General features: G+C 58.2%; 3 protein-coding genes across 9 annotated transcripts; 1 reads left to right on the top strand and 2 right to left on the bottom strand.

Moving 5' to 3' along the window:
* Nucleotides 1-92: 92 nt before the first annotated feature.
* On the bottom strand, nucleotides 93-11662 carry NUCB1 (nucleobindin 1). Its single transcript, XM_040977922.1, has 13 exons — nucleotides 11556-11662; nucleotides 11231-11375; nucleotides 8910-9017; nucleotides 7865-7997; nucleotides 5663-5766; nucleotides 4259-4444; nucleotides 3929-4019; nucleotides 2197-2255; nucleotides 1903-1995; nucleotides 1737-1829; nucleotides 1453-1623; nucleotides 964-1102; nucleotides 93-761 (listed from the first exon to the last, which is right to left on the bottom strand). The coding sequence occupies exons 2-13, from the start codon at nucleotides 11360-11362 to the stop codon at nucleotides 649-651; spliced, it is 1422 nt and encodes a 473-aa protein (XP_040833856.1). The 5' UTR covers nucleotides 11363-11375; nucleotides 11556-11662; the 3' UTR covers nucleotides 93-648.
* TULP2 (TUB like protein 2) lies at nucleotides 11361-19161 on the top strand. The gene is made up of 13 exons (XM_040978204.1): nucleotides 11361-11373; nucleotides 11569-11767; nucleotides 12887-12938; nucleotides 13258-13384; nucleotides 13859-13996; nucleotides 14138-14248; nucleotides 15290-15399; nucleotides 15733-16044; nucleotides 17139-17251; nucleotides 18064-18178; nucleotides 18268-18366; nucleotides 18568-18739; nucleotides 19003-19161. The coding sequence occupies exons 1-13, from the start codon at nucleotides 11361-11363 to the stop codon at nucleotides 19134-19136; spliced, it is 1695 nt and encodes a 564-aa protein (XP_040834138.1). The 3' UTR covers nucleotides 19137-19161.
* An 879-nt stretch (nucleotides 19162-20040) lies between these two features.
* On the bottom strand, nucleotides 20041-23557 carry PPP1R15A (protein phosphatase 1 regulatory subunit 15A). Of its 7 annotated transcripts, XM_040977919.1 has the most exons (5): nucleotides 23375-23557; nucleotides 21657-22806; nucleotides 21324-21572; nucleotides 20797-21239; nucleotides 20041-20483 (listed from the first exon to the last, which is right to left on the bottom strand). In XM_040977919.1, exons 2-5 carry the CDS (start codon nucleotides 22795-22797, stop codon nucleotides 20109-20111), a joined length of 2208 nt encoding a protein of 735 aa, XP_040833853.1. In that variant the 5' UTR covers nucleotides 22798-22806; nucleotides 23375-23557; the 3' UTR covers nucleotides 20041-20108. The 7 variants fall into 7 exon arrangements, with proteins under 7 accessions (XP_040833853.1, XP_040833851.1, XP_040833854.1 ...); XM_040977917.1 differs by having other exon boundaries at nucleotides 21324-22806; XM_040977920.1 differs by having other exon boundaries at nucleotides 20797-21119; nucleotides 21342-22806.
* Nucleotides 23558-23620: the final 63 nt, after the last annotated feature.

The raw sequence follows: 23620 nt of genomic DNA, 5'->3' as shown, positions 1-23620 counted from the left end.
TGGGAGAACCCAGGACTGGGGTTCGGCGGTGGCAGCTCGGTGCTCGGGCCATGGGGACAGGGGGCAGCATGCACACAGGCAAGAGGAAGGTGTGGGTTCCAGAAAGTGTATTTGGATGGAAGGGAGCAGGACCCAGGGCTGGGCTGGCCTTCAGGACCTCTCCCAGGCCGAGGTTGAGGTCCTGGGGGCCAAGACAGGGCTGGCCTTCCAGGGGTTTACTGGGAAGGGGCTAGGAGAGCACCCTCACTCCCAGAAACCAGAAGCCAGTCTGGAGCAGCAGAAGGGCCTTCCGGGAGAGGCCACACTCCAGCCTCACCCTCCAGTAGGCAGCTGGGAGCAGGCCCTCATGGGAGAGGGGTGCTCCCTAAGGGAAGCTGAGGCTGTGAGCACCTGACAGGACTGAGGTGGGAGAAGGCAGGCCGCTTGGAGCACACGGCAGCAAAGAGCCAGGCTCGAGGGAGCGGAGATGGACTGGGCGGTGGAGTGGGCAGGGTAGGCATGGCGGGCAGCTATGCGGGATCGTCCAGTGCATGGCCCACCCCCAGGAGGCCGTGCCAACTGCTGGCTCCCGCCAAGGCTGATGACCACACGTCCTCTGCCTCCCATGGGTGAGCTCTGTAGGAGTGAAGGGCTGGGATCCCTGAGGGCTCACAGGGGCGGGGAGTCAGGCCGGGCTGCCTCTGTGGCCTGTTCAGGGGCCTTCTTCTCTGATGTGTCTACATCTTTCTGGTCACCAGCTGGAGCCGGCACAGGTGCATCATCTGCAGAGGGAGCAGGATACTGGCTCCTAGTTCCACAGCTGCTCACCTAGCCCCTCCTCCCCCACACCCAGGGGTCCAGTCCAGCCCCTCCTCCCTCACACCCTGGGGTCCAACCCAGCCCCTCCTCCCTCACACCCAGGGGTCCAGCCCAGCCCCACCTCCCTCACACCCAGGGGTCCACCCAGCCCCTCAGAGCCAGCACCTGTTTCAGGAAGGAACTTGAGCTGCCCTGCTGCAGGGTTGGGAGCCCGGCTGCTGCCGTCCTGCCCCTGTTGCTGTCCCTGCTGCTGCCCCTGCTGCTGTCCCTGCTGCTGCTTGCGCTGCTCCATATGCAGGACGGCCTGTGGGGAGGAGGTTCGGGTTGTGATGCTCCCCTTCACGGGTGCCCAGGCCTGGGTCCCAGAAGCCCACAGCGGTATCAGGGCCAGCCCTTCCTCTACTGGCCTCAGATTTGCCCTTCTGGACTGCTACTCCCCACAGAGCCAGGCCAGCCTCCATAGATGGGGGGTGGGGGCACCTGGCCACAGGGAAGGCCTCAGTGAGCCCTGTTGTCCTCTGCCCCCTGCCCAGCTTTCCTTGCTCTTCTCCAACGAGATGGGCACCCTGGGGAGTCTCCGGAGGCCACAGAGCATCCCAGACCCCGACAGCCCAGTGGGCGAGGTGGCGGCTTCCCTGCCCGGCCGGCTGGCACCTGCTGCAGCTCTCTCTTCTGAGCCTCCAGGCGGTCCTGGGAGCGCCCCAGGGCCTCGGTCTCCTGGCTCAGCCGTTGCGCCCTGGCGTTCAGCTCAGCCTCGCGGGCCGCCAGCTCCTCCTCGAAGCGCCTCAGCTCCTCCTCCGTATAGGCCGGGTGCATCTCCACTGTCTGCGGGGACAAGAGAAGCAGCTGAGGCCCAGTGCGGCCTGCTGCCCCAGAGGACGCAGGTTAGGGCTGGAATAGGAAGCTGTGGGCGCCCGGAGCATCCGCCACGTCCTCACCTCCCACCCCTCCGCCGTGTCCCCGAACTCCTTTCTCTGCGTGGAGGCGAGGAACTCCTCCAGGGTCACCAGACGGTCCTGGTTGGTGTCCACCTGGGGCAACAGAGCGGGGTCAGGAGAGGAGCCAGCCACGCCCCTCCCGCCACGGCCACGCCCCTCCGCGCACATTCTTCATCACGTGCTCGCGCATGCGCAGTCTCTCCTCCTCCATCTCACGCATGTCATCCTCTTCGTTCTTGGGGTCGTACACCTTCTCCAGCTGCAGGGTCAGACCAGAGGCGGGGAAGCCTGAGCAGGACCACTTCACTCCATCTCCACTTCAAGCCACAGCCTCAACTCCCAGCAGCCTGTGGGGCACTCCCAGAGGCCTGCTGGGAGTTGTAGTTCTCCCGGCAGGCTAGCATCTCAGTGGATTGATAAGGGAATTGGGGTGCCAGTAGTGGCCCCCCGGGGTGCTCACCTCCTTGGTGAAAAGCGCCTCGAGCTCCTGCTCATCCAGGACGCCGTCGCTGTTGATATCTGAGGAGGAAAGGACAGCAAGACCGCTCAGGGGCAGATGGCCGCATGCACGTGGCCGGAGAGAGGAGGCAGGATTTTGTGCAGCGTGCTAGCACAGGGAGGACAGGTTGCTGGTGCTGAGCTCGGTGGGGGAGTGCAGGGCTCAGCCTTGCGTCCCCGCCCATGACGGTGGGCATGTCCTGGAGCGAGCCTGGGTCCTGGTCACGCAGCACCAGGGGCTCCAGCCCTTGGCCAAAACAGTATCCCATCCTCTGTCTTCCCCGGCCCGCGGGCGCCTTCGCCAGCACCATCCTCTTCCTCAGGCCTGGGAGTTAGCCAGGGAAGCCTCCTCCTAGCCTACCTTTGGATCGGCACGACCCAGTACAGTTGCCATGAGCCAAGTGGGCGGCTGAAGTTGAACTTAGGTTGTGCAGGCCCACGCATCCTCTGCCTCCAGGAAGGGGCCCCAGGGGGCTGGAGGCCGCCACGCTGGGCAGGGCAGAGGAGGGACATTTTCTACCCTTGCAGAGAGCTTGCTGTACCCTCCATTTACAACACTTCTCCAACAAATATCTGCAAGACTCCGTGCCCCCTGGCTCCACCCAGGTCGTTGTTCAAATGAGCTCATGCCAGCCTTGCCAGCCAGCATGGCAGCTGGTGTCCCCACAGGACCAGCCACCATGGCAGCGGTGTCCCTGCAGGGCCAGCCACTATGGCAGCCGGTGTCCCAGTGGCGCCACAGGAATGGAAGCTGACATGAACACAGTGAAGGCCTCCACTCCTCACATGACACTGCGGGAAGTTTGTCACACACATGAGTTACCTGGGCTTCTCATTGTCACTGGAGAAAAGCGAGACGGTTGCTAGGAGTGGGGAGTGGCGGGGGGGGGGGCTGTTTCACAGGAATAGAGTTACAAAAGGAAACTATTCCTGGGGACTGGGGACACGTAATCCTCACACCAAACCCGGAGTTGCACACTGAGAAATGATCAGTAAGTTTTGTGCCCGGTGGCATGGCACCCTAATCCTCTACCTGCAACACCTGTGTCTCATAGAGACAGTGGTCCAAGTCCCGGATGCTCCATCACCAACCCAGCTCCCTGCTAATGCGCCTGGGAAAGCAGCAGACGATGGCCCACGCACATGGGTTCTGCCCAGCTACAGCCATGGTGGCCATTCAGGGAGTGAACAGTGGCTAGAAAATCCCTTTCTCCATAACTCTACCTTTCAGATAAATGTATTATTTTCTAAATTGGACATGACGGGATGGCTCAGTTAGCTAATTTTTCCATTATAAGCACCAGATCTCATAGGGGCACCAGTTTGTGCCCTGGTTGCCCCATTTCCCATCCAGCTCCCAGCTTGTGGCCTGGGAAAGCAGTCGAGGATGGCCCAAAGCCTTGGGACCCTGCACCTGTGTGAAAGACCCGGAAGAAGCCCCAGGCTTTTGGCTTCGGATCAGCTCCAGCCACAGCCATTGCGGCCAGCTGGGGAGTGAACCAGCGGATGGAAGATCTTTCTCTCCTCTCTATAAATCTGCCTTTCAAATAATCATAAATAAATCTTTACTTTTTATCATGAAATACATAATCCAGCTCCATGATCTGGGTTAGGGAGCACCCTCTCGGTCTCTGGGTGCCTGAAGGGCCAGTGCTTGAGGGCTCAGCCTGGTCTGGGCTTCCTCTCCATCTTACCATGCAGTATGAAGAAGGTCTTGGGGTTAAATCTGTTGGGATCCAATCCGTCCAGCTCCTCCCACACCTCCTTCAACTGGGCTTGGCTGCCCTGTGGAGAGTCAGGCGCTGGTGAGCCAGGGGCTCCAGTCACGGAAGTCTACTCCCAGCTAACCAGAGGCATTCCTAAGCCAGGAACCCAAGAAAACTACAACACCCAGCAGCCCCCACAGTAGCTGGGTATGATAACAGGCACTTGTGTGCCTGGGGTGTTCCTGGGAGTTGTAGTACTTCAGCCACTTTCCAGTCAGAGTTGGACATGCGGGGAGGTGGGCCCTGGGGCATCCTCACAGGCACGTTGACTTTGGGGTGCTCTCGGTGCCGGCGCTGTTGCTCCTCCAGCTTCTTCTCTGCCTCCTTTCTCTGCTCCTCTCCCAGGGACTCCAGGTAGCGGCGTCTCTCATGCTCCTTGAGCATCTCGTAGCGTTTGAACTCCTCATGATGGGCTGCGTCATACTGGGCGAGGTCCCGGGTGGCCTGGGGGAGAGGCAGGCCCAGCTCCTAGTCCCACTTCCAGACAGTAGGTCCTCGGTGGTGAACCTGGCCAGGGGCAGCCGCAGGCTCACCTGTCCCAAGTCCCATGCCCTGAGCTCACTAGCTCTTTCTCTCTAATTGCTCTTACCCCGTAACACACCGTGTGTCTTGGTTCACAAAGGCAGCAACATGAACCTGCCCCCCCCCACGTTTTCTTTACTTTAAGATGATGGAAGAACAAGCAATAAAAGACCAGCACATGGTGGGCAGGGCCACTAGGCTGAGGGACGGCGGCACTTCACTGGGGCTCTGGGCTCTGTCCCAGCTGCCCTGCTTCCGACCCAGCTCCCCGCTGATGTGCCTGGATGGGCAACAGCGCTTGGGCCCCTGCACTCATATGGAAGATTTGATGGGGTTCTAGGTGCCTGGCTTCAGTCTGGCTATTGCAGACTGCGGGGGAGTGAACCACTAGATGGAAGATCTCTCTCTGCTTCGGTAACTCCGTCTTTCAAAGAAACAAATAAATCTTTTACACACACACACAGACTGGCCTCAGGATGGAGGACAGTGCCCAAGCTGCTCAGGAACATGAGGTCTATAAATTCCAGAGTGCAAGGTCAGGTCCAGATTTCCCTAGCTGCATGATGCTGGGCCAGTCACTCAGCCTCCTTGTGCTTTCGCTTCCCCCTCTGGAAAATGAAGATGACCACCCTACAATGGATTGCGGATTGTCCCCTCCAAAATATATGTCCACATGGAGCCTCGGGGAGTGATTTGACCTGGAAAGAGGGTCTTTCAGTGTGAAGAGTGATGACTAGGGCCAGAGAGGAACAGATAGTTTCTGGAATGTTCTGGAATGTTTTAGAGACAAACAGGACTCAGCCTGACCCAGGCTGTCATTGACTTTTAGAGCCACAAGAGGGAGCTACAGGATTTCCAGGCCAGGTTGTGCAGTGGGCTGAGCTAGGGGTGCTGGGGCTGTGGCAGGGCTGTGAGCCATCAAGGGCAGTCACTGATGACCCCCTGACACAGCAACAGTACAGCCACCTCTCAGCAGAACCCTGCACCCGACCTGCCCATGTCTCCCGTTTTCTCAGAGTGCAGGAAGATTCCAGAAACCCTCAGGCCGCCAGCAGCTGTAGGGAATGGCAGCCGGTAGGGAACCAGCTCCCATCCGGGATTCTGCCCTCAGCCCCCTGCACCCCGGACCCCTGCTGTTACCGTCTGGATGAGCAGCTCCAGGTCACGGGCCTCGAATGTGTGCTGGTTCTGGGGGTCCAGGTGCTCAAACTGCCTCAGCAGGCCCAGGTGGTCCACCTGCACGTCTGCACGGGAGGAGGGAAGAGCCAGATGGCGTGACTCGCAAACACTCTTCCCTCAGCATCCCCTCTGGGGGCTGACGGTGGGGTGCAGCAGCAGAGCCTCTGCCTGCATGCAGCACTGTAGCACTGGCATTCCCTCTGGGAGCTGGTTCAAGTCCTGGCTGCTCCACTTCCCATCCAGATCCCTGCCAAAGTGCCTGGGAAAGCACTGAAGGATGGCCCAAGTGCTTGGGCCCCTCACCATGCGGGAGACCTGGAGGAAGCTCCTGGAGCCCGGCTTCAGACTTGAAAAAAAGAGCTATCACAATAACCAGCACGACCTCAGGGCTCATACACGCCAGGCCCTGCCCTGGACACCTTCATCACGTTTTACGATGCTGTGAAAACGCTGGGTCTCTGATTAGGCCCATTTCGGGATGTGAAAATGGAAGCCGAGACAGAAAGTGGTTGTGGGCAGGACAGGAAGCAAGCAGAGACAGGATTTCCGACTCACAAAGAAACTAACAGGTTAAAGGACAAAGTTCCGGCCACGAGGGCCACGGCTGTCACGGCAGGGCGGCTGCCCAGGTGGCACCGTCTGGTCAACGGGCAAATGGCTCAGGCAAGTCCACCTCGCCCACTGAGGGAAATCCACAGTGAGATGAAGTAGCCCAGAGGCTGCCTGAGCCCTGAGGGTGGGTAGTGAAGTAGGGGAGGGGGTCGCTAAAGGTTTCTCTTTGGGGTGAGGAGTCGGCCGCAATGGTTGCAGCTGAGCCAATACGAAACTAGGAGCCAGGAGCCTCTTCTGGGTCTCCCACGTGGGTGCAGGGTGCCAAGGCTTTGGGCCGTCCTCGACTGCTTTCCCAGGCCACAGGCAGGGAGCTGGATGCTGCTTTCCCAGACACTTTGGCCAGGAGTTGGATGGCAAGCAGCGCAGCCAGGACCCTGAGGGGTGGGTGCACTGGCCGCTTGACTTGTTAGGCCCCAACAATGACCACTCACTGCCAGGCACATTTTTTTCAGATAGTCGAGCAATTAAGACCTAAACCACAGTTTTGGAGATGCATGTTGAATCAGAACTACTTCCATGAAGGGGAGGGAAATTCAGCAAGCTAGGCACATGCAGGCCAGCCCCCCAGCCTCCTGTGGCCAGACTCCGCAGCCCCAGAGCCGCGTGCAAGTCAGGAATCAACCCTTCCGTGCACCTCAGCTTATACGTCATCTTGAGGAGCAGGCACTCGATGGAGCAGCTGATGCCCTGCCTGGGAAACCACAGGCTGTATCAGAGGAACACGGTTCAAATCCCAGCTACACATCCAGTTTCAGTTTCCGGCTAACGTGACCCATGGGAGGCAGCAGGGATGGTTCGTGAACTTGAGTCTCTGCCAGCCTCCTGATCCTGGCCTCAGCCTGACCCCATCCTGGCCATTGTAGGCATGCAGGAAGTTGGCTGTGTGTATGTGCGCCTCTGTCTTTCAAATAAATAAACACTGTAAACAACTGGTAAAATGACTATGACATCAGGCCTGACGCGGTGCCCTAGTGGCTAAAGTCCTCGCCTTGAACACACTGGGATCCCATATGGTCGCTGCTTCTAATTCTGGCAGCTCCATTTCCCATCCAGCTCCCTGCTTGTGGCCTGGGAAAGCAGTCGAGGACGGCCCAAAGCCTTGGGACCCTGCACCTATATGAAAGACCTGGAAGAAGCTGCTGGCTCCTGGCTTTGGATTGGCTCAGCTCCAGCTGTTGCAGCCACTTGGGGAGTGAATCATTGGATGCAAGATCTTCCTCTCTGTCTCTCCTCCTCTCTGTATATCTGCCTTTCCAATAAAAAATAAAATAAATCTTAAAAAAAGACCATGACATCCCACCTGGGGCGCCAGCTCAAGTCCTGGTGACTTGGCTGCCGACGCATCTCCCCATGAATGCATCTGGGAGAGCAGTAGAGGACGGTCCAAGTCCCTGGGCCCCTGCCAGCCACGTGGGAGACCCAGATGGATCTCCTGGCTTTGGCCTGGGTGAGCCCCAGCGTAGCAGCCACTTTGGGAGTGAAGCAGCACACTGAGGCTCTCTCTGTCATCCTGCGGACACCGGGGGCCACGCCTGCCCCGCGCAGACTCACTGGGCTCCTGCTCGGCGTCCATCTTGGCTTTGAGCAGCATGCGCAGCCGTGACACCTCCTGGCGCTTGAGCTCGTCCAACTTGGTGCGGACGTGGTGGCTGACGAAGTCCAGCTCTCGGCTCAGCTTCCCGCTCTGCAGGGGGATCGGAGGCCCATGGGTGAGGCTGGGCAGGCTCCTCCTGGTCTCTGCTCCAGCTTCCTGATGCCCAGGCAGGTAGAGGGCGGAGAACAAGGCCGAAGCCCTTGGCTTCCACAGGCACACGCTGGGCTGCAGCCACTTTCATTCCTCACCTCAGGGCCTTTGTACCTGCCGTCCCCCCAGCCTGGGCTGCTCTCTCCTGCCACCCGCTGGGCAAGCCTGCCCAGATTTTCTTCACTGTCCTTGAGCCCTAGAGACAGCTGGCACTTGCTTGGGTAGAATCCCCCCAGACTCTCCCCCACCTCCCACGAATTCTGGGGGCCCTGCCCTTTCCAGGCTTTGTCTGAGTACCTTGGGTTACGTATACTTGTGAACCACAGCCAACCGTCCCGCTCTCCTGCTCACAGTCTCGCCCCCCCGAGCGTGCTGACCACTGGCCCCTTGAGTCCCACCTCCTGCCTCAGCCCAGCAGGCAGTGACAGTCCCTACCATCTGATGTGACATCCCCCAAGGAAGTCCCCCTCACGGGGTGTCCCTCCCCAGCCTTCCTCTCTCTCTTGTCACTCTGGGGCTGTCCCAATGACAACTCCCACTGACAACCACCTGGGATGTCCAGCCATGTCCCCCGCTCCCGACTGTAGAGGGGCGTGACCTTTATAAGCACAGTGGGACAAGGTGACCACACAGCTGGCCCTGGCAAACAGCAGCAAGCCCAGCATGTGCATGGCATCCTCAGCCCCAGCCTCAGTGTCCCCTCTGTGAAATGGGCCCAGTCATGGCTGCTCAAGGCCCCATGTGGGGGTTGGTCGGCACATCTAGCATTCCAGTGCCTCTATCATGCTGAGGCAGCCCCATGCCAAATGCTCTGGGAACGCGTCTGATGAGCCCTGCTCCTTGCACCCGCACCTTAATGTCCTCGGCGTTGGCTGCCTGCAGCTTCTCCCGGAAGTGGCCGTCCGTCTCCAGCACATTGATGACTTCCTGTAGGTACCGGTGGTAGTACAGGCCGGTGTCCTGGGCAGAAAGGACAGATGCTGTCATGCTCTGCTGCTCTGGGTGGCCGGGGCACTGGCACAGCTCGAGCCAGGGGCGAGGGAAACAGGCAGTGTACCTCGACGCATAAGCATTTTACAGCCAGCAGACCCCAGTTCTAAGCTCCACCTACTGGGTAACCCTAAGCCAACTGCCGCCCAGGGGGCCACAGCTGTCACCTGGTGTTCCAAAGCCCTAAGCAGAAGGGCTCTGGGCACCACGTGGGGGACAGTGCAGCTCAGCACCCCCAGCAGTGGGCGCCTCGTGGGCCGGCAGTGAAACCCCACGTCACTCACTCATCTGTGCTTTGTTGTGGGTCCTCATCAGCTGACCCACCAGCTAGAGACCAACACAGGGCGGGGGCTGCCGGTCAAGCAGCCAGGGATGCAGGTCACGGGCTGGGGGGCTGCTGATTAAGGAGGCAGGGACATCAGTGACACAGGTGTTAGACTCATGGGCTAGGGGGCTGCCAGTCGAGCAGCCAAAGACACAGGTCATGGGCTGGGGTCTGCCGGTCGAGGAGGCAGCAACGCTGGCCTCCCACATGGCTGGCAGGGATACAGCTTGCACTGTGTGCGTGAGCAGGACGCCAAGGACAAGCAGGGAAGGCAGGTACTGGCCATCCCCTCTCCACCATGCACTCCCCAGCCCAGGCACTGCCCTACGTAAGCCGGCAGACGAGGAAGACCGAGACCCTGGCCTCTTTCCCGTGTATGCCTGGGTGACACATTTCTCTCCCTGAGCCTCCTCCTTCCTATCCGTAACACCAGCAGCACGCCCACCCCTAGGTATCCACAGTGGACCGCTGCCAGGCCTCCCCTCGGCCACCACAATCCGGGAGGCTCGAATCCCTTACTCAGGAGACCCGCCTGGTGGTGAAGCTGTTGCCTGTAACACTGGCATTCATACGGGTGCTGGTTCAGGTCCTGGCTGCTTCACTTCCCAAGAAGCTCCCTGCCAGCGCACCTGGGAAGGCAGCAGAAGATGGCCCAAATGCTGGGTCGTCGCCACCAGGATGCTGTGGCCACTGGCGACGGAACCAAAACAAAATTCTCTCAAGTTCCCTCCCCTTGTCGTTCTCTCTGTTTGACTCTGCCCTTCAAATCAGTATTTATTTTTTTTTTTTTTAAAGATTTATTTTTATTGTTTTTTCATTGGAAAGGCGGATATACAGAGAGGAGAGACAGAGAGGAAGATCTTCCGTCCGATGATTCACTCCCCAAGTGAGCGCAACGGTCGATGCTATGCCGATCCGAAGCCAGGAGCCTCTTCCGGGTCTCCCACGCGGGTGCAGGGTCCCAAAGCTTTGGGCCGTCCTCGACTGCTTTCCCAGGCCACAAGCAGGGAGCTGGAAGGGAAGCGGGGCTGCCGGGATTAGAACCGGCGCCCATATGGGATCCCGGGGGTGCAAGGCGAGGACCTTTAACCACTTGCGCCACCGCGCCGGGCCCTCAAATCAGTATTTAAAAAACAGTTTTTAAAAGAAGTTTTGGGCCCAGCGCGATAGTGTAGCGTTTAAAGTCCTCGCCTTGAACGCACCAGGATCCCATATGGGTGCCGGTTCTAATCCCAGCAGCCTCACTTCCCATCCAGCTCCCTGCCTGTGGCCTGGGAAAGCAGTGGAGGACGGCGCAAAGCCCTGGGACCCTGCACCCACGTGGGAGACCCAGAAGACGCTCCTGGTTTCAGATTGGCTCAATTCCAGCCTTTGTGGCCGCTTGGGAAATAAACTGATGGACAGAAGATCTTCCTCTCTGTCTCTCCTCCTCTCTGTATATCTGCCTTTCCAATAAAAAAATAAATAAATCCTTTAAAAAAAAAGTTTTAGGATTTGCTGAATGCCTGTTAGAATAAACAGCTCATATGCCCTTTTAGATTTCAAACTACAACTCCCATGAGCGTCGGAAGGATGAATGCCCTCAGCTAGCTAACATCGCCTGTGCTACAGGATTCTGGGAAATGAAGTTTTTGTTTCCACACTCCTTCTAAGGCGGCAAGGTCCCCAATAAACGCAGCAGTTGAGGTGGAAAGAGATACAGATTTTTTTTTTCAATTTAAAATCTGATCTGATTTTCCACTCGTCAGAGCACGGGTACTCCCACTTTTCCACTGAGTCAAACCCTCAGTGCTACAAAGATCGACAGGCAAGCGACATGCACAACCTTTGGGGTGCCCTGAGGAGAGGGCGCACTCACGGGGCTCTCGGTGGCGGGGCTCTCGTCCTGGCTGGGCGACCCCCGATCCAGGGGCACGGCGCCCACGGCGCGCAGCAGCGGCAGCAGCCGGAGCAGGAGCAGAAGGGCTCCCCGGGGCCCTGAGCGCGCCATGGCGGCTTCAGGTCTGCGGCAGAGAGAATGGAGAGCGATCAGACTCGCGGCTCAGGCCCCCACACCCACCCCAGCGTCGCCCCAAGAATCCAGTCCCCAAAGCGTGTCGTCCATCACCAGAACGCAAGGTCCCCGGCCCCCCTGCAGCCTTCCCCTCCTCCGCCGCCGCCCAAGCGTCCTGGCCCCCCAGTACCTTCTCCCCTCAGACTCGCAGACGCCGGTTCTCGGCGGGGTCGGGCTCGCACTGCCCGGCGCTCCCCTGCACCCGCCGGCCACCGCAGCGTCCTCCCGGCTGAGGACCTCGGCCTCCGGCCCGGGAACCCAGGCCACGCCCACGCCGGGCAGCGCCCGCCCCCAGGCTCCTGATTGGTCCACGCTGGCTCCGAGTCCCGCACCTCCAGCCTGGTGGCCCCGCCCCCTGTCCCTTGCCCTTGCGCCCCTGTTTCCGAAAACTTCTCTTCCTTCTGGTTGCTGCCCTTTAGGCAAAACAGAAGGACCACTTTTACCAAACAAAACTACAACGCCCAGCAGCAGGCGCTGGCTAACTTCCGCTGACTTTTTGGCCCCTTAGCTTCATGGGAGTTGTAGTTTTCTTATTTATTGTGCCTGGAAGTTACCTGCCCACCTTGTAAATTCCTAATTAAAAGATGTGTGGAGAGAAACGTCGTGCTGCTTCCCTCGGATCCCTTTAAGGAACGCCCGCATGCCGTTCCGATCCAGAACCCCGCTGGTTGCCTGGCTGCAGTGCTGGCCACTGCTTTGTTCAAAGTGAAGTTTAGGGGAGCAGGAGAGAGTGCTGGAGCCCAGATCCCCTATTTGATCCTTTTTCTTCTACCCACTTCCCAGAGACCCAGAAATTTGTCCCCAGGTCCCAGAGAGAATCAGGTGTGTTTAAAGATGGGCTCCAGAGGCAGGACACAGGTGTGTGAGTGTGAGCAGCCCCTCCTGGAGAAAGAGGAAGATGATCTTCAAAGTCCCAGGTAGGTGGGGGCGGCCACGGGGGCGGGTGGGCTGTCAGGCTTTGGATCCCAAATGCCAGTATTCCCATGCCTGGGTGCGGGAGGGGCCGGTCTTTGGGGTAAAGAGAATTGGATGGCTTGGCCCCAGCTAGCACTCAAAGTTTGGGAAGCAGGCTGCTGTTAGCTGGTTACTGTAGGAGTCTTGCAGGGTGTTGGAGGGTCGAGGGCAGCTGGTGTTGATTCTGGGTTCTGATTCCCCATTCTGATTGGGCCCAGAGTGTCTCATGAGAATAGCGTATGTAAAATAAAAATGGTGAGTGGGGAACCCAGGCGTCGGGAGTGCGGGCGGAAGGGGAGTTCCTTTGAAGCTTGGTCATGCCTCTTAGCAGGTTAGGGACCTTGGCTACTAGGGGAGACCTCGGGGTCCAAGAGCCGCCAGTGCTGGGTGGGTCACAGCTCCACTTCTGCCTGTTCTGTGACCTCATCTGTGGCCAGAACCCCAGAAGGGGGTCGGGGACAGCAGGGGCTTCTCTGCTCGCCCCCAGACAGCCTGCATTTCTCTCAGGACCCTGGGGGATGAGCTCGCTGCTCTGAGGCTGCAGAAGCTGGAACAGCAGGTACTCGGCCCCACCCCTGCCCTCCTTCATCTTCCTCACCTCTCTCAGACACCACCCACCCCGCTGCAAACGGGAATAAAATCTCGAAACTTGGGAACCTAAAGATGCCAAGCCTGGTGCTGAGCAAGACCACAAATGACGGAGGCAGAAGGATCCTCTGCTCAGTCAGGACTCCTAGATCCTGCAAGAAGCGGGCGGAGCTCTGAGGGCCGAGCAGGGAAGGGTGAAGGGTTGGCCCGCTCCCGCCCCTCACTCCCACACCCCGGTCTTCTGGTCTGATTTGATTCTGGCCTCGGTTCTCTCGCTCCCGTTCCCTCAGAGGCGGCTGTTTGAGAAGAAACAACGACGGAAGCGCCAAGAGCCCCTCATGGTGCAGGCCAACCCCGACGCTTCGCTGCGGCACCGGCGAGGCCGGCGGCGGGAGGAGCGCCTCCCGGGTGACCGCGGTGAGGAGAACGGCCGGCCCGGCTCGACGCTGCCGTCAATCTGCGGGAAGAGCGCCAATGGGAGCTCGGGGGCGGGGCCTAGTGGCCTGAAGGGGCGGGGCCCGTCCGGACTTGAAGCGGGTGGGTGGGGCTCCTAGGAGACTCTGGGCGGGGCCTGGTTTCATTGGAGAATGCAGCGCGAGCGCGTTCTGGGATTGGACAGACAGAGCTCGAGGGTGGGAGCTAGGAGCTTCCGGGGAGTGCTGAGGCTTGGACGGGCGGTGGGGCGCGCCGTGTGGGAAGCTGTGAGCGCAGGGCCGGCGGCCGGGGGCGCGCACCGTTCAAGTCGCAGGGCTGCGCCGGTTGGAGCCGTGGGATGGAGTTTGAGTCCTGGGCGGCAGGGAGGTTGAGGTGCTCAGTGAGTAGTGGGAGGCCCGTGAGGAGGAGGATCGAACCTGCAGATCGTTAGCCTTGACTCGCTTCACCTTCTCCCAGGCTGCGGAAACCCTTTCCTCCAAGAGACCGTGCCACAGGCGCATCTGCGCCCCGAGGCTCACAGTGTACCGGGTACCGTGGGCTGTGGCGGCGATGGCAGCGGCGAGCACGGCCCCCTGCTGGCCCCGAGAGAAGCAGGTAACCTCGGGCCTCCTGCGTCTGACTGCTGCATCTGAAATGCGGGCGGCTGGGACCCCCGCACGCCCGCCCGGGAGTTCCAGTCCCTCCTCCTGCGCCCAGGACCCCTGCTCCAGGCTCTCTCCCTCTCCTGGCTTCCAGACAATTCCGAACCAGAGTTGGAAGAAGTCGCGCTGGAGGACGCGGTCTCTCCCCGATCCTATAAAAAGCCTCAAGGAACCTGCCGCAAGGGCTGGGCCAACTACCGGCTTGGTAATTTTGGTTGAGTGGGGGTGAATTCTGGCTCCCAGCTGTGTTGCAAATCATCTTACTTTTTTTTTTTTTTTTTGAAACTGCTTAAAAAGAAGAGAGAGAAACACAAACGAGAAACAAGAAAGGAAAATAAAAAGATTTTTTTTTTAAGGGAGAGTGAGAAAGAGGGAGGGAGAAATCTGCTTAAGAGAGATCTTTTATCTTCTGATTGACCTTAGGAATGACTTCACTGGAAGCCAGGGGCTTCTAAGGGTCTCCCGGGTGCATTAGAAGAATTGGGTTGGAAGTAAAGCAGCCAGGACATGCATAAGCTCGTGCCCATATGGGATGCTGGCATGACAAGGCAGCATCTTAACCCACTACACTACAACTTCAGCTCCTAGAAACCATTTTTAGTAAGAACAATTCACATATACCATACACTTCCTACAGTTAAAGTTTGCAATTCTATGGTTTTTCGTGTATTCACAAATATGTGTGACCATCACATCAGTCGGTTGGGGAACATTTTTGTCACCCCAGAAAGAAGCTTTGCACCCTTTAGTAGTCATTCCTTTTTCATTTCTTCCAAGATAACCCCTAATCTACTTTTTCCCTCTTGGAATGGGACTGTCCTGGAAGTTTCTCATGTGTGCAATCATGTAACGTGTCATCTTTTCCGTCTAGCTTCCTCCATGCATGAAGTTGCTCAGGGCCATCTATGCTGTTATCAGCATTATCAGCATTTTGTCCCTTTTTCATTCCCTAGTAATATTTCATTGTGCCATTGTAGTGCCAGGACTCCAACTTATTACCCCCAACCTCCTTCCCCCAGCCTTCGTTCCCTGCCTCTCGGGATAAGGGGAGAGGTAAGACTTTAAAGCCCCTTCCTGTCCTTGGGGCCCTTAGAAACTGCTCAGGGAGACTTGTCAATTGAAGGTGAGGGCTTATAAATAGGGGCTAAGAACCCAAAAGCTTCAGCCTTTTCCAGTCAGCCCTGATGACCCTGTCCCAAACCCCTGGCACCCCTTAGCTCAGTCCCTGGCTTCTCCCACCCCTTAGGGGCCAGTGCAGACGACCAGAATAAATTACAGGATATCGAAGACAATGAGGACACAATGAGTCCAGAACTGAACCCTGCGATGGAAAGCGGAGACCTGGCCTCCTGCCAGGTGAGAGGAAGCAAGCCAGGACATCGGATGAGGGTGGGGATGAATTCCGGGTGGCCCAGTCAGAGGCCCTTCCGGATCACGCGAATGGGTGGTGCTCTCCTTGGGATTCCCCAGTCAGCAGGCAGAGGAGGTTTGGCTTCAGGCAGAAATGAATAGAATTACCCTAGCAACAGATTTCAGCGTATGGCTTGGTTGACTGGCTGAGATATTTGGCCAATGGCACAGGAGATGCATGTGGCAAGGGGACGTAACCCTTTGCTGGAATGGCCAATCAGCAGTCATCAAAGCTGTGCACCAACTGTCACTCAACTTTGAATTGGGTCGGTGGGCTAGGAGGAAGACCTGGAAGAGAAAAAAAAGGAGTGGGAGTCTTCAGCAATGGACTCCCCAGCCGCAGCCAAGCAGGAGATGTGTGAAGCAGAGGAGGAAGGCAAGGACCGGCCTGACAGCCATGTGGAGAGCCCCGTGCACTCACCGCCCTCCATGCCGGGCCCTCGGCTGGGCGAGGACATGGAGGCTTACGTGCTGCAGCCGGCGCCTCAGGGCCACGTGGTGCAGTGCCGCATCAGCCGCAATAAGCGTGGTGTCGACAGGGGCATGTTCCCCTTCTACTATCTCTACCTGGAGGCTGAAGAAGGCCTGAAGGTTTGGCCTGGCCCATGTGGGCGCCCTGCACTTCCCATACCCTGGGGCCAATCCCACCCCTTTCTGTGCACAGTCAGGGTTTTCCGCAAATCCACACTTGGCTTGCCATTTAGATAGCAGACCAGACAACTCCCATGCTGATCCCTGCCCCTCCCAGATCTAGAATTCAATTTATTTCAATATTATTTAATTTTTATTGGATAGGCAGATCTAAAGAAAAGAAAGAGAGAGAAAGATCTTCCAATCACTGGTTCATTCCCAAATGGCCACAGTAGCTGGAGCTGAGCTGATCAGGAGCCAGGAACTTCTTCCAGGCCTCCCAGGCTGGCATAGACGCCCAAGGCTTTGAGCCATTTTCTATTGCTTTCCCAAACCGCGAGCATGGAACTGGATGAAAAATGGAGCGACCAGGACACAAACCTGTACTCATATTTGTTGCCAGAGCTTTGAGGTGGAGGATTAGCCAGTTGAGCCATCGCACCAGCCCCTAGAATCCTTCCCTTATAGAGCCCAGTGGTCTAGTTCGTAACTATCAGATATCAAGTCTTGTCCACTCTAAAGTCATGTCACGCCCCCCACCCAACCTTCTCCAAGAGGGCCCTTTGGTCCTTCCCCAAGCCTCCTTGCTGTCAGACTTCACTCAATCCTAGGATAAATCCTGTGCCTGGAAGGCTTTTTCCAGCCCTCTTAAACCCAGCCACTCCCATGCCCCTCAGATCTCAGGAATGTCCCAGAATCAGCTCTGCTTGGAAGACATGCCTCCCAAGCCTGCTCCCTGTTGTGCCTAAGGGTCTTCCAGGTTCTCCAGAGTCAGATCCTGCCTCTCAGGCTCGCCATTGTCTGGTTCCAAGTCCCAACCAGGAATCTGCTGGTGGAAGGGATAAAGGGCCAATAGTTAAATGAATCATTCACCTTGGGAGCCTAGCTGGCAGGTTCTTTCAGGGTGAGAAGCCCCTCTCCCAGCAACGTAGGGGGTCTTTCCTGCACCAGTACCCTCCCATTGCCTTGGGCCATGGCTTTTCCTGGTCTGTGGTGCCTAACTCTACGCCAAACACCAGAAGATCATTCTGATGGGCTATTTCTCCCACTTGCAGCATTTCCTGCTGGCTGGGCGGAAGAGAAAAAGGAGCAAAACCTCCAATTACCTCATCTCCCTGGACCCCACAGACCTGTCTCGGGATGGTGACAACTTTGTGGGCAAAGTCAGGTGGGTGGGACCCTAAAGTGTAAGTAGCAGGTTGCAGGGAGGCGAGGCGAAACAAGGGACAAAGGGACCACAGTTTCCAACGTGCCACACGGCACAAGATGCCCATGCCGGAGGACCTCATGCAGTTCTTCAGGGCGGACAGGACGAAGCTGAACCCTTTGGGGTACAGGGCGGGGTTCTCGGTCTAGATCTCCCTCACGGCTGCCGGTTCCTTTAACGTCACCGCTGCCTCCTGCATTGCTGAAATGCTGGAGTCTCCAGCCTGCTTCTGCCCCATGGCACTCTGATATGGGGCAGGGGCATCCAGCCTGCTGGGCCAAGCGGCTGTCCCAAGGAGGAGGGTTCCCCGCAGGGACAGAGTAGGGGCTGAGGGCTCACCCCAGGGGTGGGGGCTGCTGCATACAGGGAGCAGGACTTTCTTTTTTTTTTTTAAGATTTATTTTTATTGGAAAGCCATCTGCTGGTTCACTTCCTAAATGGCCCCAACAGCTGGAGCTGAGCCCAATGTGAAGCCAGGAGTTAGGGGCCTCTTTCCAGGGCTCCCATGCGGGTACAGGGTCCCAAGGCTTTGGGCCATCCTCGACTACTTTCCCAGACCACAAGCAGGGAGCTGGATGGGAAGCAGGTCAGCCGGGATATGAACTGTGCCCACATGGGATACTCGCGCATGCAAGGCAAGGATTTTAGCTACTAGTCTGCCACACAGGGTCCAGGGAACATGATTCCTAAGAGGACGGATTTGAGAGAAATCCCCTAATTGACAGCCCCCAAAATAATAATAATTATTTTCATTCTATCCCTCCCTGGAGCAGATCTAACATCTTGGGCACTAAGTTTACAATCTTTGACAATGGTGTGAATCCCGAACGAAGGTATTTGGTCCCAGGGAATTCCCGGATCCGAGAGGAGCTGGGAGTTGTGTGTTATGTAAGTGTCCCCCCAGGGCCAGGGAGCTTGAGGGCGGGACCGGAGGGCCAAGGAGCCAGGCCAAGCAAAAAAACAAACAATCCTCCCAGGAGACCAACGTCCTGGGATTCCGGGGGCCACGGAAAATGACCGTGATCCTCCCGGGAATGGACAAGAAGAACCAGAGAATCCGAGTGCAGCCCCAGAGTGTGAGTCCGCAAGCACTCCAAGCACGAAGGGGCGACCCTAGCGAAGGCGGAGGGACGGCGTCCTACATCCCAGGACAGGGGGAGGAAGATGGAGGGGTGCCCCTGAGTCGGGAGTCGGATTCCCTCGGAATTCCCACTTGTTTGCCTCCGGAGAAAACCGGCAGGCTGGGCAGGTGAACAAACCACTCCACGACCTTCCAGGAGCAGGAATCGCTTCTGAGTCGCTTTCATCGGGGAGCCAAACAGGGGTTGGTGTTGCTGCAAAACAAATCCCCGTCATGGAGCGACGAGAGCGGCGCCTACGTGCTCAATTTCCATGGTCGGGTTACCCGCGCCTCGGTCAAGAACTTCCAGATGGTGCGCCCAGATGACCGTGAGCTCCTGGGAACCCGCCGGCTTTCCGGGGCCAGGGGGCATGAGCGTCCAAACTGCTACTCCCATCAACACTTGAGGCTTCTTCTAAGCAGGGTGCACGCCACGCTGCCGCAAAGCCTCTTGGGACTTGTAGTTTACTGGGTCCTTGTCAGGGGTTGCAGTTTTAGGGCCCCACACGGCCTGTTGGAAGCTGTAGTTCAAGGTCGGAGGCAGGGGGATGCACGGGTCGGCCTGAGACTTAGTTCCTGACTTCCTCCTCAGCGAACTGCCTGGTGCTCCAGTTTGGCCGGGTGGCTCCAGATACGTTTACCATGGACTTCCGCTTCCCGCTTTGCCCACTTCAGGCCTTCGCCATCTGTTTGTCCAGTTTTGACGGGAAACTGGCTTGTGAGTAACTCAATAAATACCAACCCCTCACCAGCTTCAGTGCCTGCTCATTGGGAAAAGGGCTCGGGAATGCCTCTGGGTGGCCAGTGTTGTGCCCACCGAGGCTGCACCTGGGGTCACAGGCAATGCCGGGAGACTGGTGACAGACAACAATGAAAGGCAAATTGCGCACAGAAAAAGGACACGGAGCTTCAAGTATGCTGGCTGGGGGCAGGGCACGGGTCTGAGAAGCGATGTGGGGAGTCAAGGCTGGGAGTGGTTGTTCTGAGGGGCAAGTGGGAGGATCACGTGGCAGGGAGCCTGGCCAGTCCGTGGAAGGAGCCACCATCAACCTGCACACCCGGCACCTTAACTCATGGATCAGAGAATTCCAAGCTATGTAAACTTCAGTGGGCAGCCGAGAGTCAGAATAGCTTATACTCCTAACATTTGTATGACATATGCTCTTCAATGCAAGCATCCCTGGTTCGCCTGCTGTGCTGCCTAGCCAGTTGCCAGAACGGAATATGGCCTAGTTCCTAGGACCCCTGCCACCACAGGAGCCCCACATCTCCTAACTTCACCACAGCCCAGCCACTGTGGCCATTTGTGAACAAGTGGATGGAAGATCTTTCTCTTTGCTTCTCTCTGTAATTCTGCCTTTCAAACTTTAACAAAAAAAAATTCCAGGAAAGCACAAGCAACTGGAGCTTAATATTTTACTTTTAGGGATTAGTAAATCAAGCTTCAGCTCCCTTGCGGAGCTAATTGTCCCAAGCTTAGGAAGAACATTGGCAGACGACAAAGGATACTGGGAAATCTACTTTATCTTTCATTGAGCACCTGCTGCTATGCCATTTCCCAACCATCAAGGGCCCATGAGTTAGGGTGTCGGTTCTATCACAAAGACACTGCTTCTTACCAACCTGAAGTCTTTATTTTTTAAATATAAATAAATAATTTAAGAAACATTGAATAAATAACACACAAAACACTTGGTCTTAGCCACGCCTCCCGCTGAGGCCCAGGCCAGAAGATGCAGCTTCACCAGGTGGGCAGGGAGAGGGTATGGCCACGGCTTGGCTCAGGGGCCTGGCTTGCTCTGGGGACCCAGGAGAGATGGAGGAGCAAGACAAGGTGTGGGTAGGGGTGAGTATGGGGCCCAGAGAAGAGGGTGGATTGCTGAGGCGTGCCCACGCTCTGGCTCGGGCAGCAGGTGTGAGGCAGGGGCCCAGTTCCTCCTGGGCTCGGCTGATGCGGCGGGCAAAACGGCTTCGATCCCTGGCCAGCTGCTCCCAAGGGCCCTTGCGGGCAGCCTGGGCTGGCCCTGCCCAGACAACCAGGAGATGGACGGTGACCTTGTCAGAGAAGTGCACCTGGAGACAGATGGACAGACGCGGGAGCCAGGGATGGTGGGGAGGAGAGAGAACCAAATACAAATTAGTCACAGGAACACGCCTACTGTTTGTGTCACCTGCCTGCCCCCGAGGGCCTCTCCTCTGACTCACTAGAGGAAGGGGCAGGCTGCTGGGGCTGCCAGGAGCCAAGCCTCTTACACAGCATTGCGTGATGGCACACAGCTGTCCCTGCAGAGTTCCCATGCAATCCTGTGTAATCAAGGGGCCCAGGACTTCCAACCCACAGCCTGCTCCCCCTGAGTCTCAAGGGACCTGTGCCCTCAGCACCCACCTTTCTGTCCAGGGGACTCTCGGGGTCCAGACTCCGCCTAGGGGTTTCTGAGACCTTGAGTCGCCTACGCAGGTGCAGGGGCAGCTTAGGAGGCGCCCATGGAGGTGGTGGCTTCTCGCCGGGTAGGTACATGGCCACTTGGAAGGTGTCGTCAGGCTCAGCTGCTCCCTCTGCCGCCTCCTCTGCTTCCTCTCCAGGCAGACACACCCACCTCCTGAGGGTGCTGGGGCTCCCAAGGGACGGCTGGGGGCCTGAGTCAGCCATTTCCTCTCTCTCAGCTGTGGCTGAGTCAGCTCCGGCACCCTCATTGTCTTCATCCTCATCTTCCGTGTCTTCACCTGGCCGGTACACCCAGGCCTTCAGGAAGGCACTTCTTGTGGGGGAACCCTCTGCCTCTCCGTCCTCCTCAGCTGATCCCTCGTCGCTGTCCTCATCTTCCGTGTCTTCACCTGGCCGGTACACCCAGGCCTTCAGGAAGGCATTTCTTGTGGGGGAACCCTCTGCTTCTCCCTCCTCCTCAGCTGATCCCTCGTCGCTGTCCTCATCTTCCGTGTCCTCTCCTGGCCGGTACACCCAGGACTTCAGGAAGGCACTTCTTGTGGGGGAACCCTCTGCTTCTCCCTCCTCCTCAGCTGATCCCTCGTCGCTGTCCTCATCTTCCGTGTCCTCTCCTGGCCGGTACACCCAGGCCTTCAGGAAGGCACTTCTTGTGGGGGAACCCTCTGCTTCTCCCTCCTCCTCAGCTGATCCCTCGTCGCTGTCCTCATCTTCCGTGTCTTCACCTGGCCGGTACACCCAGGCCTTCAGGAAGGCATTTCTTGTGGGGGAACCCTCTGCTTCTCCCTCCTCCTCAGCTGATCCCTCGTCGCTGTCCTCATCTTCCGTGTCCTCTCCTGGCCGGTACACCCAGGCCTTCAGGAAGGCACTTCTTGTGGGGGAACCCTCTGCTTCTCCCTCCTCCTCAGCTGATCCCTCGTCGCTGTCCTCATCTTCCGTGTCTTCACCTGGCCGGTACACCCAGGCCTTCAGGAAGGCATTTCTTGTGGGGGAACCCTCTGCTTCTCCCTCCTCCTCAGCTGATCCCTCGTCGCTGTCCTCATCTTCCGTGTCCTCTCCTGGCCGGTACACCCAGGCCTTCAGGAAGGCACTTGTGGGGTTGATGGATGAAGCAGCTTGAACTGCCCCCACAGCTTGGCCCTCCTCTTCCTCCGGGTCCTGGCTGGACCGATACGCCGAGGCTGTGAGCAGAGCCTTCTGCTGGGACGCCGAGGAGCATGGCTCTGGGTCAGTGTCTGCTTTCCCGACTGCTTGCTGTGCCCTTCCATCTCTCTCCTGAGAGTCTTCCCTTGTGGAACTGGTGCCTGAATAGGAGGCCAACGCAGAGGTCTTCCCAACGTCCTGGCTTTCTTCCTCCGTGGCTTGACCTTCCTCCTCCCCTGGGGCACATGTCCCCGGAGTTAAGGGGGGATTCGTGGTTCTAGCAGCTTCTTCACCCTCTGGCTCCTCCACCACTGGACTGGGCTCCCACCCTGGGGAGGGATCAGAGAACGCGGCCACGCCCCCTTCTTCCTCCCCACGGTTCTTATCGGAGCCTTGCAGGCTTCTCAGCCACAGGTTGGGGCCCAGGGGGGCAGAGGGGCTGGCTGGGAGGGCCCGTCTCTGCTCTCTGGGGATGCTGGCTGCTTCCTCCTCATCAAGTCCCCAGCACTGAGGGAGGGGACTGCCGGCCTTCAGCTCCGGGCAGGACCGGCGGGCTGCTTCTCCATCTGCTTCCTGCATTCCGGGGTGGCCTTCAGCCTTCCAGGCCACAGCAGGCATGGCTCCGGCCTCCAGGCCATCTGCAACCCCATCTTCTCCAGTCACTGCCTCTCTAAGCCAGAACTCGGGGCCGCGCAGGCGGCTCCAGGCCCGGCTGAGGAAACCCATCAGTGGGGACAAGAGAAAGAAGGGGTGGCTGTCCCTCCAGGGGGCACCATGATGCGATACTTGGCCTGGGGCCATCTGTCCGGGCTGGAAAAGGAGGAGAGAGAAGGGATAAGTTTAGGAGCCATATAGGGATGGTATTTGGAGCTGACTGGGTCACAGCTGTGAGTCATACCCACAGAATAGCAACCCAGGCACGCCTGCTGCAAATTCTGGAATCCGCCACGCCCCTCTCCGGCCTCAATCCCCATCTCCCGTCACCCACAAGTCTGGGTCCCTAGTTCTGGCTTTTCTTCGATCCAAGAGACCTCCCCTCCAAACCCATCTTCCTCTAGAGGGGACCAGTCCTAGGGACCAAGAACAAAGACCAGTCCCGACTTCCCTCATCCTCCCCAGAGCTGACAAGCCAGCACCCCAGGACATCCTTTCCTTGGAGACTCAAAAACAAACATTGGGACTGGCTTCCTTCCGGCGCTGCTTCACTGGGGGGACCCGAGGGTCCGTCTCCCCGACGCCTCACCCCTCAGGCTGACTCCCAGCTCCCACCCGAGTCCCCTGCTCAGGACCCAGGCGTTCCGGCCTCGGAGTGGGAGGTCCGGTCCCAGCCCCCCGACTCCCTGGGGGGAACCCGGCGGACCCCTCCTCTCCGACTCACCGACTGAGAAGTGCGTCTCACCCGGGGGGCAGGAGCGCCGGCTCGGGCTGACAGAAGCGATCGTAGGTGCGGACGGCTCGGGAAGCCAGCGCGTTCATGTCGCCCTCAGGCGTGGACAACTCCGAGGATCGATGGCGGGGCGCGGGGTCGAGCGGCGTCTGGCATGTAAACTTCCTCAGGCCTGGGAATCACGGGGAGGGGGCTCGCGTGCCGGGCTTTTATAGGCACGCGCTCGCGGCGTGCTGA

Source organism: Ochotona curzoniae, unplaced genomic scaffold (genome assembly GCF_017591425.1).
Source record: "Ochotona curzoniae isolate NIBS_2020 unplaced genomic scaffold, NIBS_Ocur_1.0 contig_2861, whole genome shotgun sequence".
Classification (NCBI taxonomy): Eukaryota; Metazoa; Chordata; class Mammalia; order Lagomorpha; family Ochotonidae; genus Ochotona; species Ochotona curzoniae.
The sequence above is the reverse complement of the archived record's forward strand: the minus strand, read 5'-3'. Positions and strand labels throughout refer to the sequence as shown.

What these genes read in the sequence shown, in the direction of transcription:
- PPP1R15A (XM_040977915.1), bottom strand. Translation starts at nt 22,797, where the DNA reads ATGGCCCCAGGCCAAGTATCGCATCATGGTGCCCCCTGGAGGGACAGC. An exon ending in AGAGTCCCCTGGACAGAAAG is followed by an intron (nt 20,484 to 20,796) that starts GTGGGTGCTGAG and finishes ATCTGTCTCCAG; the next exon opens with GTGCACTTCTCTGACAAGGT.
- TULP2 (XM_040978204.1), top strand. An exon ending in AGTCCCGCACCTCCAGCCTG is followed by an intron (nt 11,768 to 12,886) that starts GTGGCCCCGCCC and finishes CATTTCTCTCAG; the next exon opens with GACCCTGGGGGATGAGCTCG. An exon ending in GCGCCTCCCGGGTGACCGCG is followed by an intron (nt 13,385 to 13,858) that starts GTGAGGAGAACG and finishes ACCTTCTCCCAG; the next exon opens with GCTGCGGAAACCCTTTCCTC.
- NUCB1 (XM_040977922.1), bottom strand. Translation starts at nt 11,362, where the DNA reads ATGGCGCGCTCAGGGCCCCGGGGAGCCCTTCTGCTCCTGCTCCGGCTG. An exon ending in TGGAGCTGCTCATCCAGACG is followed by an intron (nt 4,445 to 5,662) that starts GTAACAGCAGGG and finishes CCTCTCCCCCAG; the next exon opens with GCCACCCGGGACCTCGCCCA. An exon ending in ACCCCAAAGTCAACGTGCCT is followed by an intron (nt 4,020 to 4,258) that starts GTGAGGATGCCC and finishes GACTCTCCACAG; the next exon opens with GGCAGCCAAGCCCAGTTGAA.